Genomic DNA, 20,069 nt, shown 5'->3' on the forward strand with positions numbered 1-20,069 from the left:
ACTGGGACCTCCTGGTTCATAGGTCAATGCTCAACCACTGAACCACACCAGCTGGGCTTGTTTCATTTTTGATATAGCCATCCTAATGGGTGTGACGTGGTATCTCATTGATTTGCATTTCCCTAATGGCTAGTGATATTGAGCATCTTTTCATGTGTTTATTGGCCCTTTGTATATCTTCCTTGGAGAAATGTCTATTCAAATCCTTTGCTCATTTTAAAATTTTTTTATTGAGTTATAAGAGTTGTTTATATATTCTCCATGTAAGTCTGTTATCAGGTAAATCCACTGTAGATATTTTCTCCCATTCTATGGATTGTCTTTTTCACTTTCTTGATGGTATCCTTTGTAGCACAAAAGTTTTAAATTTTGAGATAGTTCCAATTTACCTATTTTTTCCTTCTGTTGCTCGTGCTATCAGTGTCATATCTAAGAATGTTTTGCCAAATTGAAGGTCTGAAAGTTATTCTTGCAGAACCAGATTGAGAACGCACCAGAAATGAAATGTTTGAAGGGGTCACCAAGCTGGATCCTTGGTGTTTTCCTGTTCAGCACTTAAAAGGGTGTACTACACTCTCCCTCCTTTAGACTTCAATAACCCTTTAGGATGCTTTTAGTCATTTCCATCCTCCTGTGCTTAGGGGTGAATCTGGGCTGCAAACCCAGAAGTTGCCCAAAGACGTTCATTACTATCTCCTTAACATTCTCCAACCTTTTTTACATTTTAAAACCTTTTAACATATAAAAAAACTTCATCTTATGCTAAGCTCAAGTAAAACCTATAAACACTATAGTTAAAGATGAGATTTCTTAGAGCAGTTTTCAAAACAAAATAGAAAAATGTTACTCGTAAAATCCTTTTGTTCTTTTATCTTAAAAATTGTAATTGTTAAAAAACTATTTAAAATCAAACATTACATAAATTTATATTTTTGTAAGTAACAGTTTTCCTTAATCTTACCTCTATACATTCTACAATTTGGTCTTCATTCTTCTTTCCTATATATACACATTAGCATTACTGTTAATTTTGGGTTTTTATTTTACTTATTCACAGGGGCTCCGCTGCCTACCTTGCCATTAGCTCCTTGCTTTTCCTCTCATCCTCCTTCACCCCCATCTTGTGGTCTCAGCTCAGTTTGCTGGTGCTCTCCTTTCTGAACTGGTGGCTGATCTCATCAGGGAGAAAGTTTGCGTGACCTGCCTGCTTTTGCTATCAGCAGAGCACTTTAACAGCTCTGTTAAATTTTCCCTCTTGGCAGGAAAGATTCCTCTCTTCCATGGTCTCTAGAAAACTTCTTATTCCTAAATTAAAAAAAAAAAGTAAATCCAAGAAGCCTTGAAGGATGTAACTAGTCTAGCCTTTAAGCCTTGATTCTTAGTTTCAGCAGTAAATCTTATGAAATATTTGTTAAGTTTTTACTTTTTTCCCCTCTGTTCTGTAATTTATATACATTTGCTAGTTATCTAAGAATCCCAGTTTTTGCTTTACAGTTGCTTTAGGATATCATTGGGAGGAGTTTAAAGAAGACAGTTAAAATTTAGGGAAAAATGAGATTTAAGCTGAATTTATTATAGCAAATGGTGATCACCTTAGAAAGCCATTCTTTGCCATACTTGCCTCTGGGCTAACATAGTACTTTGCTTGTGGTAGATGTTCAACAAGTGGTTGAATGAATAAGTAAATAAATTTTATCTTCATAGAATTCACATTTGCTTCTGAGTTTATCTTTTGGTCCTTATACCCTAACACTCCTTAAATTTAAGCAAGGACTAGTTTAGCTCCTAAACTATTCATGGTGAACCCCACATTGTAAGTCACTTAACATTTTTATTTTCTGCTTATGAAACAGTTTTGAGGGAAAAATATGTAGTTCACAGTGCACATTTTTTGGCTGGGAATGTCTTATTTCTGTAACATTCTGAATGTTAATATGACATGCACGGTACCTGCCCCTTGAAGCCCCAAGTGGGGTGGAGTTGGAAATCTTTAATTTTTGAACCATTTATAGCAACACCTGAAATTCTGGTTGCAGAAAATCTTTACCTTCCTTTGTTTACTTTCTTTCCTCACAAACCCAATAACCATTTGTGTCTTTAATCCAGGAACTCCGGGAATTGGTATTAAAATACCGTGAGAATATCATTAATGTGCGGACAGCAGCAGACCACATGGAAGAGAAGCTGAAGGCTGAAATACTTTTCCTAAAAGAGCAGATTCAAGCGGAACAGTGTTTAAAAGAGAACCTTGAAGAAACTCTGCAATTAGAAATAGAAAACTGCAAGGAAGAAATAGGTGAAGATAAAAGTGATATAGTTTAGAATTGGAGGCATTAAATAAAACTTATTTCTGATTCTAAGAAGTAATACATGGCCATAGAATGTGGAAACAGAAAAGTATAGGAAAGAGTTAAGTAAGAACTCAGTCCATTTTTCCAGATGTTCTGATATATCCAGTAACTAGGAGTAAAACAAAAAAAACACCCAAAACTCACGGTATTTTTAGGAGCTCTAGAGGCCTCTCTTTGGCAGCTACTAGGAGATGGGAAAGTCAGTACTTGAACCTAGACCACTGGGGAGTGTGACTAGATGCGTGGCGTTTCCTTGCAGGACTTTGATGGGTTAACAGATTCCTGCAGGGAATATCTCCACACACCCCAGGGTTAGATGTGGATGTCTGATGTAGAGGGAGTTTATGATACAGTGTTCATTCATATGGACTCTGCTTTTACCTGAGCGTGGTTATAATGCTGATTGGGGATAATTTTGAGAAAAGGGTGTTGGTTTTCCCCTGTGTTTAGTATATATTTGACTTCTTTCATAATATGAGATTCAAATTATGGTAGAAAAAAGGAGTGTTGTAAGAAAAAAATTTAAATCCACAATAATCAATAAATGATAACACTTCTCCCTCTTTTTTTCCTTCTAGCTTCCATTTCTAGCTTAAAAGCTGAATTAGAAAGAATAAAAATAGAAAAAGGACAGGTGAGTTTCACGAGTTTCAAATTAATTCCACCAGCAACCAGTAGTTACTAGTGTTTGTTGAATTCTGTTGTGCTAGACCCAAGGAATGAAATATAGTTACATGTCCCTTGTGTCTAGTGGGAAAGGGTGATGATAATCGAGACCACTTACTGAGGAGTCTGCTCTGTGCCAAGGCCATATGTAGACCAGAGGGTACAGAGGGGGCAGATTGCAGCCTGGAATTTCCATGGTCATGGGAAGACAGGCAAGGTATGGTATTGATATGTACTTGAAGCTACAGTAGAAATATGTACAGAATCTTTTACAAATAGGAGATGATGGTTTCTAGCTGGCTGAGCCCTCTTCTCTTAGACAGCATGACCCTACTCAACACTGGCCTCCTTGTTTGTTGACCTTTGCCTCCACCTGCCCCTTCCTTCCCACAGTCTTGGCTGCACCACGCCCATCTCTGATATCTCACTCCAGCCCCATGTTGCCTCATCCTCATTTACCATCCTTCCGGCTCTTACACCCATGGGTTCAGCTGTCTGAGAACCTCATTCAGACCTTCACCTCCCTGCACTTTTCCTTTGGTTTTAGCGACGTCCTCATGGCTTTGCTTTCCTCTGAGCTGCATCCGTATGGCTTCTTTCACCTAGTCTCCCAGCAGCACCTGCAGGTCCCCTGACTTCTCGTCTGTCTGCTGCCCTCGGTACTGCCCAGCTCTGGGTTAATCCTGCTGTGCACCTCTGCACCTCTGCCCCACGCTGCTGATGCCACTGGAATGAAGAAAACACTGCTTGCCCTAACCGGTTTGGCTCAATGGATAGAGTGTCGGCCTGCGGACTCAAGGGTCCCGGGTTCGATTCCGGTCAAGGGCATGTACCTCAGTTGTGGGCACATACCCAGTAGGGAATGTGCAGGAGGTGGCTGATCAATGTTTCTAACTCTCTATCCCTCTCCCTTCCTCTCTGTAAAAAAAAATCAATAAAATATATATTTTTTTAAAAAAGAAAAAGAAAACACTGCTCATGTCATCAGTTGGGCCTCGAGTGCTACTCAGTTGGCCTTTCATTTGCCCTTAGCAAATGTCTTCCTTCCCTCCCAGTGGGAGTCAGACAGTCACACTCACTTCACCTCCTCACTCGGCACGTGATGGCCGTGTACCTGTCATCGTAGGGCCACCTTCAGCTTCCTGGCCTCTCAATTACTTCTCTTACTTTTCTTCCCAGCCTTCTCTGTCCTGTTTCTTCAGAGAAAATGATGTTTCTGCCTAGCAAGGTGGCTCAGTTAGTTGAAGCATCATCCATACACCAAAAAGGTCTTGGGTTCGATTCCCAGTCAGGGAACATACCTCGATTGCGGGTTCAATTCCCAGTTAGGGCATGTATGGAAGACAACCGATCAATGTTTCGCTCTCACATCAGTGTTTCGTTTCTGGCTCTCTTTCTCCTTCCTCTCTCTCTAAAATCAATGAAAATATCCTCAGGTAAGAATTTTAAAAAAAGAAAGAAAATGAGTCTTGTTTCTGACCAGACTTCCTCTCAGTTTTCCGCTCAGTTATGGGCCTTGAACTTCTACCTTGTTATTGGTCTTTTCCATTACACAGATGTTTCCTGTTAAGAGGAGAAAGGTTTCTCTTTGGATTATAATTCTCTCTCAAGTTACCAATCTTTCTTCTTCCTTTTATAGCCTAGGTTCTTGACCTCCACCGCCTGACCTCCTGGTCACTGCTCACGCGTTGAAGTCTGGCTTCTGCCTCCACTGTACCGTTGCGGTTGCACTGGCAGAAATCAGCAGCCTTCTAGTCACGTCCCATCCTTTCCACTCTGTAGCTGTTTGGGTTCAGACTTCAGTTCTCACCTGGGTTATTGTAACAGCCTCCCAAATTTATCCCATTCCAATTCATCTTTATAATAAACCAAGGTGGCCTTTATATTGTAAACTATGTCCCAGTCTGGTTAAAAGCCCTCCAGGGGTTCCCTTTACCTCCGAGACCAAGTCCTTATTCCTTAGCCTCCCTACTGCCTCTCCAGCTTCAGCCGCAGCACTCTGTGCCGTAGCTCTGTAGCTCTTAGCAAATAGTCACCACAGTTCCTGAACTCGGTTTTTATTCATCTCATCCATCCCCTCTCTTTGGAGTAGCTCTCTCCACCTTCACCCTTTTCTTTCCCCTGTAAAATTTCTCATCTTTTAAGGATCAAATGTCATCTCTTCAAGGGAACCCTTCTCAACTTTTCTGGCAGAATTAAATGCTTCTTCCTCCATGTTCACATGTCATAATTCTTTACTTACATGTCAGTCTTTTCTGATTTCTCCATCTCCAGGCCTTAGAACATAGTAGTTGCTTAGTTTAATGAAATAAATGGGTCTTGAAGAATAAATAGAAGATTCACAGAGACCAAAGGGTGAGAAGAGCATTACAAGCAAAGCCAACGTCCATGGCCTAGGAGACCTGAGAACTTGGGCATCGTGCTCCAGGCACAGCTCCTCTGGGTGGTGTGTTGAGTAGGAAGTTTCGATGAATTCAGCTTTTTCCTTCTTCCTTTCACAGTTGGAGTCCACATTAAGAGAGAAGTCTCAACAGCTTGAGAGCCTTCAGGAAATGAAAATCACTTTGGAAGAACAGTTAAAGAAAGAGACTACTGCTAAGGTGATGTTTTTGTTGGTAGTTGAATAAAAAAACTGCCAAGAATGTAGGATCACATCTTGCCCATTTAAAAAAGATTGCTGCTTTGAATAGTGCTACCCTTTGAAAGTTGTCAAGACTTTGCAGAAAGAAAATGCAGTGAATTTATCTCATTAGAGTTGGGTCAGATCTAACACTGCCGCTCTGGCTTTTTAGGTGTTGGGCTGAAAGGGCCGTGAAGCAAACTTGGCTTTGCCATAGCTAGACACACTGCTTCAAAAGGGTCATTCATTTGACTCATCAAATACTACATTGAACCATATTTGCTGCCTAATTTTTGATGATTCCAGTTAGAATAAAGGTGCATGAGACTAATTGTGGGGGAGGTTTCCTAGAAACAGTGTCTGTATGGTCACTTTTAAGTGTAAAAACACTGTGAACCTGGTATCTGATAGTTCTCTGTAGAAATGTTGCCACATGGTTTGCTGAAGGGGAGATAGCTGGGGCTGCCTGATACATGTTCACTGAGAATTTTCATATGCTTGACTGTTATGGTTGTCAGAGAAAGTCCCCAAAGTTTCTGTCCCTATTGCTGTAGTAGCTCTGATCTTAGAGCTGCTTTAAATATATATATATATGTGTGTGTGTGTGTGTATGTATATATATATATTAGAGGCCCGATGCACAAAGATTCGTGCAAGAATGGGCCTTCCTTCCCCTGGCTGCCGGCACCGCCTTCACTCCGGCTGGAGCCGCCTTTCCACCTTCATTCCAGCCCAGAGCCACCTTTCTGCCTTCGTTCTGGCCCGGAGACAACTTTCCACCTTCCCATGCTGCCCAGAGGCCAGGAGCGGCTGGGCAGTGCGGAACGCCTGCATTGTCGCCATGGCGACGATGCAAGCATCCCGCCTCGCTCCCGGCTGCTTGGCACCTGTGCATGCAAACTAATCCGCCATCTTTGTTGGGTTAATTTGCATACTCGCTCCTGATTGGCTGCTGGGTGTCGAAAAGGTGCGGTCAATTTGCATCTTTCTCTTTTATTACTGTGGATATGGATTTCAGAGAGGGAGAGAGGAGAGATAGAAACATCAATGATGAGAGAGAATCATTGATCAGCTGCCTCCTGCACATCCTCTACTGGCGATCGAGCCCACAATCAGGGCATGTGTCCTGACCAAAATCAAACCCAGGAACTTTCAGTCCACAGGCCGATGCTCTATCCACGGAGCCAAACCAGCTAGGGCTTAGCAGCTGCTTCTTGATGATTAGCCACTGTCACCAGGCTGCTGGGGGTGGGGGGAGATGTGTGCATCTGTGCGTGCAGCACTTTAATACGTTTTGATTCATTTTAGGGACCTTGAGCAAGTAGCTTAGGCAACTCGATACCCACCTTTCTTCTCTAGTAGGAGACTACAAGTTCCTAGATCTCCTAAGTCAGTGGTTCTCAACCTTGGCTGCACATTAGAATCACCTGGGAATCTTTTTAAAATTCTGATTTCTGGGCCTCATCCTCTGGAAATTCTGTTTCTTTGTTACTAATGTTGTGGCCCCACCCCATAACAAAGAAACAGAATTTCCGGAGGATGAGGCCCAGAAATTAGAATTTTACAAAGATTCCCAGGTGATTCTAATGTGCAGCCAAATTGAGAACCACTGTCCTAAGTGATTCTGACCTATGGCTCTTTGGCGTTAATCCTCCTTCAAAACTTGTATTTTTTTAGGTTACCATTGAACAACTAATGTTTGAAGAGAAGAACAAAGCTCAGAGGTTGCAGACAGAACTAGATGTCAGTGAACAAGTCCAGAGAGATTTTGTAAAGCTTTCTCAAACCCTTCAGGTGAGGCATTTGGGGAACCCTTAGAGCACCAAGGCACTTTAGGGGGTCCTGGTACCCAGGAGAACTCACCGCCCCTGGACTCCACCACTGACAATAGCTAATCCAGCCCAAACACCTGCCTGGTCATTCAAGCCAAAACCCAGGTGTGTACCTCAGACTTGTGCCCCTTTCCCTCTCTACCGTTGGTCCTTAAGAGGAAAGTGTGAAGTCCTTGGAATACCATGTAAGACCCTTCCCAACAAGGCCTATCCCTACAGTTTTTCACCTCTTTGCCTTATATTTTATATTCCATGTTCCAATGTATTTTAACTCCTTGTGGTTCCTTGCCCACAGTAGTCACTCTGGTAAGCCTCATTATCTCATCAGCGCCTGACTCCCCAGGCCCAGCTTAGCTCTGTCTTCCCCATAGACCTACAGAGCTAGGTCCTCACACTGGGCCACAGTGGTCCACCACCACCTCCATGCCGCTTGGCACATAGTGAGTGCCTACAGTGACATTTAGCATATTGTGCTGAGATTCTCTTTAAGTCCCCCTGCCCCACCACCAACTGAACTGTGGGTTCTCAGGGGTCAGGTCTCATTCACATCCATGGTCCCAGCACCTTACACTGGGTCTGCTCCACAGCAGCTTTTGGGAATTGCTCCATCTCCTCTAAACCAATCAAAGTAACCTTCCGAAAATCTAGGCAGGAACCATGTGCACTTACCCTGTATTGTCTCTCCAGGTGCAGTTAGAGCGGATCCGGCAAGCAGACTCATTGGAGAGAGTCCGGGCAATTCTGAATGATACCAAACTGACAGACATTAACCAGCTTCCTGAGACATGACACCTTCACAGCAGGACTCTCGCCTGCACTTTGGGTTTTTAACTCATCTTTAGAGCAACATTAATTACTTACTCTTAACTAAAGAAGTCACAAAAAAGGAAGACTGGGGAGATGTGTTTCTAGTGGGAGAAGACTGTGCAGCACAGGAACAGCAAACCGCCAGGCTAATTTGCAGCAAAAAGACCTTTAAAGTGGGAACACTAGCGAGACCCCAGGCTTGACTCCAGCAGATGTGGATCAGGTTCGGTGATGGAGAAAGTGCTGTTTCCTTGCCTGTTTATCCAACTTTTCCCTAAAGCACCATCCAGTAGTGTTTGGAATTACATTTCCTGTTCATAGATATTGGAAGAGATCATTTTTTGTTGTATAGAGTACATCAGTAACAGTATTCAGCTAGCAAGACACGTGTAGTATGCTGTATGAGTATTTTATATTAAAATATGAAGTTTGAGAGCAGGCCATTGGCTAGTGACTGCATTTCCTAGCTCAGTGCTTTTTAAAAAAACTATTCTATCTTTCATTGGAGGATCTTAAATGCTACTGAAACTTGCCAGAGAATCAGAAGTTGTGGCAAACAAAACCAATTCAAGAACTGAATTATGAGAATTTGAAAACTTAGCTGGGGCTATACGTATTGGAAATTGAGGTTAAAGGAAAAGCACAAGACACTGTTTGAAAGCACTTTTTCTGCTACTTGGATAAATTTCGTGGGCCCACAGGTACCAGGGTCAAACTGAACTGGTGCCACCTGCTCTTGAAAACTGTTATTGGATCAGTGGGAAAAGAATAATATTAACAAAACAAGCTGACAACATCTAGTACAAATTTATAAATCTGCTGCTTGCTTTTAACTCCAATCAATGGGCCGAAGTACTGTTTCAGAAGTGTCAGATACAAAATGGTGATAACTATGTTTGACAGGTACCAATTTTGTATTTTTCTTTTATAATTTAGACCTGCAGTGTGATAATGCTTATGAAGTTGGGAAAACCCCAGTCAGTCCGTTCATCAGTTTGGAAATCTGCTTTGTCATTCCTGTGAGGTTAGCTTTTCTTTGTGAAGAAAGCTTCAGTGAACAGGCTGCCTTGGCCGTGGCCGTATGGGGTTGCAGAAAGCAGAGAACGGTTCCTATTGGTTATTGACCTGCTGCAGGACTGTCAGCCAGTAGGAGTCTACATGGTTTCATTCATGATAGAGATGGTTCAAAGGTAAAATCGTTTTCAGATAATTTTTGTGATTGGTGTTATGTAACAACAGGGTACTTGAAGGAAACTTACAGTAATTAAATGGATTAAGTAAATTGTTTGGCTCATTTAAAGCCACCATCAACTTAGAGTTTAAAGTGAATTGTCATTGTTATAAATGAAGCTATTGTGGACTAGCCCGAAAGATCTTTACTTCTGTCTTCCATGGGACAAAATACAGACTACATACCTCATTCCTTAGGTTATTGTTGTAGTCTTGGATTCATGATTATGAATTTAAAAGTAAATACTAATTATGGAAATAGTGCTACAGGCTTGCCATGCATGAAACATTATTTTAATTGGTTTACAGTCCCTTTGTATAAAGTACTACTTGGTTTAAAGGAAACATTTATACTCATTGAGTTACAGGGAATTTAATTCTAAAATACAATCTGTTTAAATGTTATTATAAGTGTAAGACTGGTTCCTTGAATAAGCCCTGAGCTAATTTGTTTCAGAATATTAAAATTGGCACTATAATTCAGGATGGATGGGTAATTCATAATCTTCCTGAACTAAACTATAGGTCCCAGGGAACTGCTCTGCTGAGATAAGCTTGCAGATGTTTTTCTCAGTAAGATGGTACTGGGCCAATAAAATCATGATTAGGGAACCACTGGTAGTTTCTACTGTGGCAGATGCAGACTGTTGGAACCCACTTTGTTAAGAAAAATATCCTAGAAAAACCCAAACTGTTACTCTAGGTTTTGTTAACAATTTGTTTCTGGTATGAAGCAAATATTGTGCCACTATCCTGGTAAGAAACACTTTAATCTGGGTTTTCTGTGTAAGCGGGAAACTGATTTGAAGGCAGGATTTAGCCTGTCTGGACAAAAGAAAAGATCAGTTCGGTTTCACAAGTGTTCCTGTGTTTGTGTTCAGTCTGTACACATATTTTTCTCACGCATGTCTAACATGATTTACCTCCTACCTGTTACCTGCCTTATGTGGCTTTTAATTGGCAGTCACTCGGCCATTTCTGGGCAGGTGCAGTATTACCTTTCAGAACTAATATGGGCAGGTAAAAAACATTACCCAACGCTAACAGAACAAAATCATATGCTGCATACAAAGTCTTTGTTTCTTTTTCCCTTTGAGGTCCTACATTTGTACCTTGTACTCACTTGTAACTCATATCAGGACACAGTGCACAGCCAAACTGAGCTCTCAAAGGTAATACTGCCTGTGGAAGTGAGCCAGCAGCGGCTTTGCAGTTGTGGATCCTGGGCTCGGCTCTAAGCAGATTTCAGATGTAACCGTTTGTTAACTGTACTGAAGGTGTGTCCTTAGGAAGAGAGTGTTCAAATTAAAAAAGCTGCTGCCTAGTATATTGTGTGGCCTTTTCCTTTGAATCCTTCCTTTTCAGAATCACATTTCTGGTGTTGGCACTTTAAAATGCAGCTCTTAATCTTGTTCAACTGTGGAGAAAACTCAAGGTTCTTGGGCTTTTAAAAAAATCCTAAGTCATTGCTGAACATAATCATCGATTTAGGCTTATATATAAGGCACATTCCAATTTTTAAGTAAAAGCATTTATTCAATAATTATAAAACAAGTAAAGTATGAAAATGATGAACAATATAACACCAAAGCTCATCCAAATGCCTCTTTATAAATAGATAATGCTACTGGCTTGTTTTACAGTTTGAGCTCAAGCCTTCACTTGTGTTAACTTCAGGTGCGACTGTTCCTGGTGGTGTCAGAAGTTGACATGATTTCGGATATCATTAATCTGCTTCACCATTTCTCTTATGTGTTCACCCCTGTAAAATCATAAAATCACTTTTGGGAACAGAACAAATGAGTAAGCCATAAAGAATTCAAACTAGTTAGTAATGTTGAAATTAGAAGTGCTTTGCTAAAATAAACAGGTTAACATTTCAGATGGATAGTAATGGTGTTTACTACTTATTTAAGGCTAACAACAGTGGCAAATAGTATTGCAACTGCTGGAAATATTTTTTAACATGTTCCCTGGGGACTACACCTTGACCACACAACAAAATCATATTACAATGAAGTCATCATCTCAAGTTCTTTATCACATGGCTCCTATTTCAGTAAACTTGACATACAAATGCCAAGTAATGTCAGCTGGGCAGAGAAAGGCTACTTTTGGCATATTTATTGCAAAGAAAAAGCTACCTCATAACAGCTGACTGTTAGTATTACTTACTCCTCCTTCAGGATGGACTGAATGCACTTCCGCTGGTAGGCACTGAGGGTAATGGTGGGTTTTTGAGGACTTAGTACCTTTTCCATCTTGCGCTGCTGATAGTCTTTTTTCATGGTAACCTTAAGTATCAAACAGAACATAGGTTTTTTGGCTGTGGTTTGCTACATGTTTTCATGGTATCTTTTTACTTTTTAAATGTATTTTTTGTTGTTGAAAAGTATTACAGATTTGCCCGCCCCCCTCTCCTTTTTCCCCCTCATTGACTCTTCCCCACTCCTGCCCCCTTCCCAGGCCTTCACTGCATTACTGCCTATGTCCATGGATTATACTTGTAAGTTCTTTAGTAAATCTCTTCCCACCTTCCCTACCCCCTCTGAGAATTTTTTATATTTTATGAAATAATTTTTACAGAACAAACATAAGTACAAAATTTAACAACCTATATTCATTCCTACCTGTTTGATGGCATTGCCCAAATGTCGAAGTTGATCAGGTATCAACTGTAATTCTTTCTTCATGTCTCTCTCACTATCAGAGAGAACTGGAAGCTGAGAATGAAAACTGTGAAGTACTTTTTTCATCCTTTAAAAAAGGCAAGAAAACATCTCAGCTTAAGATCTCTGCTACTTAGGGATGAATCTGGTATCTATGAAGGGGATAGACACCAGGATGACGGGGAAGGCATCACTGCACTGTCTTCCCTAACGCACCTCAGGAGAGGTAAGGGAGCCAGCTCCATCCCGCAGGCCTCGGGGAACACTCCAGGCCCACTTCGCGTCGCACTGCTAATATCTGAGCACGTAGCACTAGTAGTACCTGAGCGGGGAACTGAATGTTGTACGACCACTGACCTGTTTGTGATATCTTCTTGTTTTTCTTTGGCTTCCTCATATTTGTCAGCTAAGCGCTCAGCCATTTCCCGCAGACTTTTCCTAATGGCAGAAAAAAAGAGACTCTTAGGGTCCATCTTGATGGTGACGCCAGCTAATGTGGTCTGGGTTTTAGGGCAAGATACAGTTCCAGTCGTCTGGAGCTTTTTTTTTTTTTTTTTTCTCCTCACCAATTTTGGCACTTACCTTTCCTCTCGACAATAATTGAGATCTTCAAGTTGTTTCTTTTTTTGGTCACATAATAATTTGATCCTTCAAAAGCAAAAAAAAAAAAAGAAAGAAAGAAAGAAATGTAATGGGAAGCCAGGTCTAGGCCATTACACAGTGTCGGCTGCCCGCCAGGAGCTGGTGGTACGTGAGCAAAGGCCACCTACCTCCGCTGAATCTCCTCCTTGGCCAGGTCCTGTTTAAGAATGTACTGTTCTCTGAACACTTGGGTGGCTCTGCTGATGAGCTGAAGACATTCTTCAGGAGGAGGGGCTGTATCTTTTTCAGATGATCTTTAAAAAAAAGTTTCTACCATTACTTTCCTTTAGGTGAGTAAAACAACTAAAAATTGACTCAAGTCATAGTTGCTTTTTTCCCTTTTTATACCTCCTGTTTATCATTTTCAAGGTGCCTCTATATCCATTCTGTCTATTCACTAGCTGATTAAATATGCCCTATGTTTCTTCCAACTCCAACATAGTAAAAAGTACATGAAATGAAATAAATAGCTGAGGAGAGACAGGATGAACCAGTTCTTAAAACCTATAACCTATATCCCATACTTCAAAAATGCTGGATTTGCAACATTGCGTTGCAAAATGCTTCTTATATGCTTTTCAAAGGAATCCGGGGCTTCAGCTAGAATTCGGAGGGGAGACTCTGCCACTTCAACATCTCCTTGAGTACAAAGCAGGGGAGGAGACGCTGGATGGACTGTGCTTCTGCAAAATAAATGAAACAGAATCTACCATGAAGTTGTTTACTGTATCAGAAGAAAGCATTAGCCACATCTGCCCAGAATCTTAAGGAACTATCGAGTGGCACTGTGTGTGTGAGTACCAGGATGCACATTTCTGCCATGAAGACAGACCCTTGGGGAGCTACCCCCTTATTCTACCAATGCTACCATTTGTCAAAGCATTCTGGGCCCTGTCACTCCAAATTCTTTTTGTAAAGATCAAGGCAGCACAGGGTATAAATTCATCATGAACTTTTCTGCAAGGACTCGAGAGCCTGTTACAAGCCAGTCATAAACAAATGAATCACTCATTTCCTAGGTACAGTTTGGATTTGATCAAAACCAATATTCACCCAGATAACCACTAAATACTGTACTTACTCTCTATATATAACGACTTATAAAAATTACATTCATTCGAGTATTACAAATATTCACGATGGCAATTTCAGAAAGCTTGAAAGACTGCAAAAGTTAACACCATGGTGAGCGACTTACTCTGAATGCAACAATAATCTGGGAGTTCGTTAACAATATTACACTATAGACAACCTGTATTTTAGGGAGTTAGCAGAAAACATGATTTGAATGTATCTAGATAACTTAACATTTCAGTTTTCTTTTCCTTCGAGATTCACATTTTTATGCTGAAGTAACCCAGTGTGTAGGTCTTATTTCACTAAAGGTAGGATGGGTTTTTAAAAATATGCTTGAGGCAATAGGCAAAAAGGAATTTTTTCAGGGATTTTATTGTATTATGTTTATTCTTGCTAGAGTTTTTAGTCTCTTTTAGTGTAAGTAATACAAAATTGATAAGAGTTCTTTTGCTTTCCAAATAGTGTAACTTACCAATCTTCAAAGAGCATGGGAGTTCTTTGAAGGATAGTAAATTAATGGCAGTATTTCAAACTGTGTCAGTGTCTAAAAGTACATGCTTTGAAATGACACCAGGAGACTCAGGAAGGGGGGTGCCAGTGTTCAACACCGGTGGCTTATTCCTGCATTTATAAAACCCAGAATGACATTCCAGGGTTGCTGGAAAAACAAAACAACCACACAGCGCTTATAGCTTCATACGAGTGCTTTAAGAAGGAAGATTACGAGTTCAGCTATATACCACCAGACTTCCAGAGTTACATGTCTATGACGTCCCTCTGAGCCTGGCAGAAATGGAGAAGTTAAAGTGTGAGCATGGACTTGGGAGTGAGAAAGCCCTGTTTCCTTTTACAAGATGGGCATAATAGTGTGGTCCTTACAGGGTCGCTTTGGTTACAGGAGAAAATGCATGTAACTGCCTTACTTTTAAGTCTGGCACTTAGTTAGAACATGATAATCATTGAATATAATTCATATTAATGGAGTTCGCTATTTTAGTATGCTTTCCCATACTTTGAAGTAAAGCTCTTGACTCTCAGGTAGCCAGAGAAGATATCATGCCTAAAACCAATCCAATCCTATCTTTCCAACCCTCTTAAGAAGCCAAAGCATAATCCAAGTACCTTCAAGCCGTTTCTAAGGGCATTTTCCCAGTTTAGATGTTGCAGAATTAACAAGTTGTGTGGGGAATACAAAAAAGTACTTACAATAAAGGCCTTATGAGGCATTCATAGGTGCTGGTGATGCAGATCATCGTGGGCCCCAGGATGTCAGGCACAATCCAGAACCCTTGAATGGGAGCTGGCTGCCTGGAAACACACACAGGCACAGGGAAGTTAGGAAATGGCAACCGCAGTGGATCCAAGTGTAATGACATGGCTGAGGTTCGCCGCCTTCTCTGGCTGGGCTATCAGTTGCCTGGGACCTGCTCTTAGTGCAGTAACCTCAAAGGTGCTGACCTGGAAACCTGTAATACTCACAGCTTTGACTGGTTTGAAACATGCTGTCACTTAGCAGCCTAGAGGCCATTTGACTTACAAGTCACTCAGGAACCCAGAGCCTCATGATGCGCACTAACCTCAGCAGTTACCATGATTCAATGAAGTTATACGTGTCTTTCTCCCCAACTTGCACAGAAGACCCAGCTGTCTCTGCCTAGCCCAGATTAAGTGCTCAGAAACTGCTGACTGAATTCAGTCTATCTCACATGAAAAATCCCAGGCAGCCCAACACCTGTCACAGGACTTCATTTCCTGTGCACGGCTTGCATCTCCCTTTTAATCCTGGTTATTTCACTGGAGGAAATGTCTTTCCTGCCAACAGGCTGCTCCACCTGCCCCAATGTTCATCCCACCCCCACAGCACACTTCCACCCTGGACTGACAATGCCATTTCCTCTCACCTCTTCTGATCTCAACTCTGTAGTTTCAAAATCTCCTATTGTCTACCCTCGGCTTATAAACATGCTCACGTCTCTTCATTCAAAGCTCTCTCCACTGTAATTTCAAGCACCCCCTAACATAGTTTTTCTTCCCTTCTCTTTAGAATCAACAGACTGTAAATTGTAACCTATAAGAGGGGAGGTAGGTAAGGGGGAGTCTGGGAGGTTAAAAATTTTGTATTTTATATTTTCAGTGTGAAATCTACACACAGAAGAGTGCATACATACACTCTGTAACCACTATCCAGGTCACCAATCAGAATGCTGCCGCTACCAGGGCGCTGATGCTACCCGATCCAGCCTTCCACTCCTTAGAGCAGTCACCGCTATTCTGACTTTTATGATACTCACGCTCCTGCTTTGCTTCATAGTTTTCTATGTATTCCTTCCTAGGTGGTACTTTTACCTGTTTAATTTTACCTCCTGTTTTTGAAATGTATGTAAGTGGAATTTATTCTCTCTTTTCCCTGTTCACTTTTCACTCTGGTGCTCTCCTCCCCCACCTACGATTGTTTCCCTTCCAGTTCCAGATGAAGCCCCTGTACTGCCAAGTCTAGACTCATGACTCCTTCCTGCTGCTGCCCACTGCCTGCTCCCTGAGGCACCCACCTCCCTGGCATCCTGACATCTTTTCCTTCAGGTTTCCTGTAGTCTTTCTGGCAGCCCTGGACTCGAGTTTCCTTCCTTGGCTGGGCTCCTCTATCCTGACTCACCAACTGTGAGAAAGTGTTGCTCAGACTCTTCACAGGTCTCCTCTACTCATGCTAGGCTCCTTTCTGAGTAACCTTAACCATAGACACATTCCAAAGCTGACAATTCCCACATCCATACTGTTCTAGCCCAGATCATCCGAACACCAGAGACACATGTCCAACAGCCTACTGAGTGCCTCCACCTGGATGTTTCACAGGAACAGGAAACTCCAAGTGCCCCCATTAACATGTCTCCATCCTCCCAAACATAACTTTCTCCTATGTCCCACGTGTCTTCAGGGGACCACATCTACCCAGTTATCCCAAGTAGGAACTTGGGAGTCATTCTAGACATTTCCCTTTATTTAGTCATCAAATATTTACTGAACACCCACTAGGCACGTCAGACAGGGAGTATGCCGACAAGAGGGGACAGTAAATGGCAGGAAACAGATATGGTCTCTGCGCTCCAGAAACATACTCTAGCAGTGGTGACAGACATTAAACAAATACAGACGCCACCTTTAATGTACTACAGAGAAAACGGCGGAATAAGAGGAGAACCTGAGGTTAGACTGGGGAATCGAGGACCCCCTTCTGAAGAACTGGTACTAAGTTAAGATCAGGAAGAATCAGTAGAGTTAGCCGAGTGAAGACAGCAAACTACAGCTGCAATTGGGACAAGACTTCCAGAGAGAGGACACAGTACGTGAGGGTCCTGAGACAGGGGAGCTCCAGATGATCACTGGATGAACTGATACTCTAAGGGGTGAGTTGCATGTGAGTGTGATGCATACATGTATCTGGATTACTGGGGCAAACAACAGTTACCTGTGTAGACAAGGAGTTGGTTCTTACCTGCATGGCAATGGCTTTGTACAAAGGATGTGTTCCACAAAGCATTTCTGTTCCGTAGCAAGTTCCTGTAAACTATCCTTATCTTCTTCATCTACAAAGGAACACATTATCACATTATACAAGTTAACTGATGCACAAACGTCTTCAAATTAAAATGCTGACAATATTAATTAAAAGCAATTAAGTTCTTGTCTCAAACCATTTTTTTTTATTTTGTTTTGTTAATCCTCATCTGAGGATATTTTTTCCATTATTTTTTTCTTTTTTCAGAGTGGAAGGGAGGAAGGGAAGGGGGTGGGTGTTTAGAGAAACATCAATTGGCTGCCTTCCACATGTGCCCAGATCGGGGATCGAACCCACAACCTAGGTATCTGCCCTTGACTGAGAATTGAACCTGTGACCCTTTGGTTTGCAAGCTGGTGCTCTAACCACTGACCCACACCAGCCAGGGTAAATTTTTATTGTTTTAAGCCATTTATGGCAATTTATAATAGCAGCAATAGAAAGCTAATACAGAAAGCACTTGGTCTTCACCATGAAGTATGGCGTTAGCTGTGGATTTTTCAGTTGCCCTTTATCCGTTTCAGAAAGTGCTAGTTTGTTGAGTATCTATATATATAAAAGCCCAAGCGACTGTTACGACCAGAGGATCGGATGACTGTCCAGTAGCTATGATGTGCACTGACCACCAGGGAGCAGACGCTCAATGCAGGAGCTGCCCCCTGTTGGTTAGTACACTCCCACAGCCAACCTCCTGTGGTCTCTCCCCCGAGCTGGCCAAGCTGAGGGACCCTACCCATTCATGAATCTGTGCACCGGGCCTCTAGTTTTTAACATGAAAGGCTATTAAATTTTCTTAAATGCATTTTCTCTATTAAGATAATCATGGTTTTTGCCCTTTATGCTATTGCTATGGTACACAATACATGGATTGATTTCTGAGCGTTAAATTACTCTTGCATTCCTGGGATAAATCCCACTTAGTCATGGTATATGATGCTTTTTATATATTGCTGGATTTGGTTTGCTAGTATTTTGTCGAAGATTTTTCTATTCATATTCATGAGAGATATTTGTCTGTAGTTTTCTTAACATCTTTGTTTGGTTTTGGCATCAGGGTAATACCTCATAGAGTGAGTTAGAAAGTGTTCCTCTCCTATTTTTGGGAAGAGCTTATGAATAAGTGATATTTATTCTTCAAACTAGAGGCCCAGTGCACAAAAATTTGTGCACTGGGGGGGGGGGGGGCCCTCAGCCTGGCCTATGCCCACTTGCAGTCTGGGACCCCTCGGAGGATGACCACCTGCTGGCTTAGGCCCGCTCTCCGGGGGGATTGGGCCCAAGCTGGCAGTCAGACATCCCTCTGGCAGCCCGGTAGCCCTAGCGGGATGTCCACTTGCCAACAGGGAGCAGACCTAAGCTGCAGTTGGACATCCTTAGTGCTGCTGAGGAGGCGGGAGAGGCTCCCACCACCACCGCTGTGCTGGCAGCCATCAGCCTGGCTTGTGCCTGAGCAGAGCTCCCCCTGTGGGAGCGCACAGACCACCAGGGGGCAGCTCCTGCATTGAGCATCTGCCCCCTCGTGATCAGTGTGTGTCACAGTGACCAGTCATTCCCAGTTGTTCTGCTGTTAGGGTCAGTTTGCATATTACCTTTTTATTATATAGAATAGAGGCCTGGTGCATGGGTGGGGGCTGACTGGTTCGCCCTGAAGGGTGTCCTGGATCAGGGTGGGGGTCCCGCTGGGGTGTCTGGCCAGCCTGGGTGAGGGGCTGAGGGACGTTTTCAGGCTGCCCAAACCCCCTTCAGGGAGGGGGGTCCTGCTGGGGTGCCTGGCCAGCCTGGGTGAGGGGCTGATGTCTGTTTTCAGACTGACCAAGCCCCCTGGCGACCGAAACTCCCAGCCTTTCATTTTATTTATTTTTTTATTCACTCCAGCTCCGTGGCCATGGTGACTGGAAGCAGGTATCTGAGGTTTATTTACCTTCTATAATTGAAACTTTGTTGCTTTGAGTGGAGCTCAGAGCCTCCGGGAAGCTTGGCTTCCTCCATCATTGGGGCAACCAAGCCCCCTGCTTGCTCCAGCTCTGTGGCTGCTGGCCGCCATCGTGGTTGGGTTAATTTGCATATAGTTGTTCTGATTGGCTGGTGGGCGTGGCTTAATGTGTAGCAAAGGAACGGTCAATTTGCATGTTTGTCTATTATTAGGTAAGATGTGAAGCCAGTTTGTCCTGAACTTTTCTTTTTAGGTAGTTTTGTTTACTAATTCAATCTCTTTACTTGAATAGGTCTATTCAAATTTTCTACTTCTTGAGTCAGTTTTGGTAATGTCTTTCTAGAAATTTGTCCATTTCATCTAAGTTATCTAATTGGCATACAGCTGTTCATGGTATCCTATTATAATCTTTTCTATTTCTGAAAGATCAGTAGTAATACCCCTATTTCATTCCTAACTGTCATAATTTGAGTTCTCTCTCTTATTTTTGCTCAGACTGGCTAAAGGTTTGTCAACTTTGTTAATTTTTTCAAAGAACCAACTTTTGGTTTCATTAATTTTCTTCTCCAAAATTATTTTTCTATTCCAAACTACTTAAAAATAAAGTTTTTATTGATTTCAGAGAGGAAGGGAAGAGATGGAAATATCAATGATGAGAATCCCTGATTGGCTGCCTCCTGCATGCCCCC

The 20,069-nt window shown here is 42.2% G+C and overlaps 2 protein-coding genes across 3 annotated transcripts in view; one reads left to right on the forward strand and one right to left on the reverse strand.

Annotated features, from left to right (window-relative positions):
- RABEP1 (rabaptin, RAB GTPase binding effector protein 1) overlaps nucleotides 1-10,833 on the forward strand; it is a 109,998-nt gene extending 99,165 nt beyond the window's left edge. For both annotated transcript variants that reach the window (XM_070393708.1, XM_070393709.1), the window contains 5 exons: nucleotides 2,107-2,296; nucleotides 2,930-2,985; nucleotides 5,519-5,617; nucleotides 7,315-7,431; nucleotides 8,157-10,833. In XM_070393708.1, coding sequence (XP_070249809.1) covers nucleotides 2,107-2,296; nucleotides 2,930-2,985; nucleotides 5,519-5,617; nucleotides 7,315-7,431; nucleotides 8,157-8,258 — 564 coding nt within the window. In that variant the 3' untranslated portion in view covers nucleotides 8,259-10,833. The remainder of the gene's footprint in view (nucleotides 1-2,106; nucleotides 2,297-2,929; nucleotides 2,986-5,518; nucleotides 5,618-7,314; nucleotides 7,432-8,156) is intronic.
- Nucleotides 10,834-11,098: 265 nt separating this feature from the next.
- The window catches only part of NUP88 (nucleoporin 88), a 32,335-nt gene continuing 23,364 nt past the window's right edge, over nucleotides 11,099-20,069 (reverse strand). Inside the window, exons 9-17 of the mRNA XM_070393710.1 lie at nucleotides 17,385-17,475; nucleotides 15,101-15,202; nucleotides 13,342-13,500; nucleotides 12,946-13,071; nucleotides 12,758-12,823; nucleotides 12,533-12,613; nucleotides 12,137-12,263; nucleotides 11,682-11,800; nucleotides 11,099-11,268 (exon numbers count right to left, since the gene is read on the reverse strand). Of these exons, the coding sequence (XP_070249811.1) occupies nucleotides 11,205-11,268; nucleotides 11,682-11,800; nucleotides 12,137-12,263; nucleotides 12,533-12,613; nucleotides 12,758-12,823; nucleotides 12,946-13,071; nucleotides 13,342-13,500; nucleotides 15,101-15,202; nucleotides 17,385-17,475 (935 nt within the window). The 3' untranslated portion in view covers nucleotides 11,099-11,204. The remainder of the gene's footprint in view (nucleotides 11,269-11,681; nucleotides 11,801-12,136; nucleotides 12,264-12,532; nucleotides 12,614-12,757; nucleotides 12,824-12,945; nucleotides 13,072-13,341; nucleotides 13,501-15,100; nucleotides 15,203-17,384; nucleotides 17,476-20,069) is intronic.

Source organism: Myotis yumanensis, unplaced genomic scaffold (assembly GCF_028538775.1).
Source record: "Myotis yumanensis isolate MYYU_CA2020_CCGP unplaced genomic scaffold, mMyoYum1.0.hap1 SCAF_16, whole genome shotgun sequence".
NCBI classification, from domain to species: domain Eukaryota; kingdom Metazoa; phylum Chordata; class Mammalia; order Chiroptera; family Vespertilionidae; genus Myotis; species Myotis yumanensis.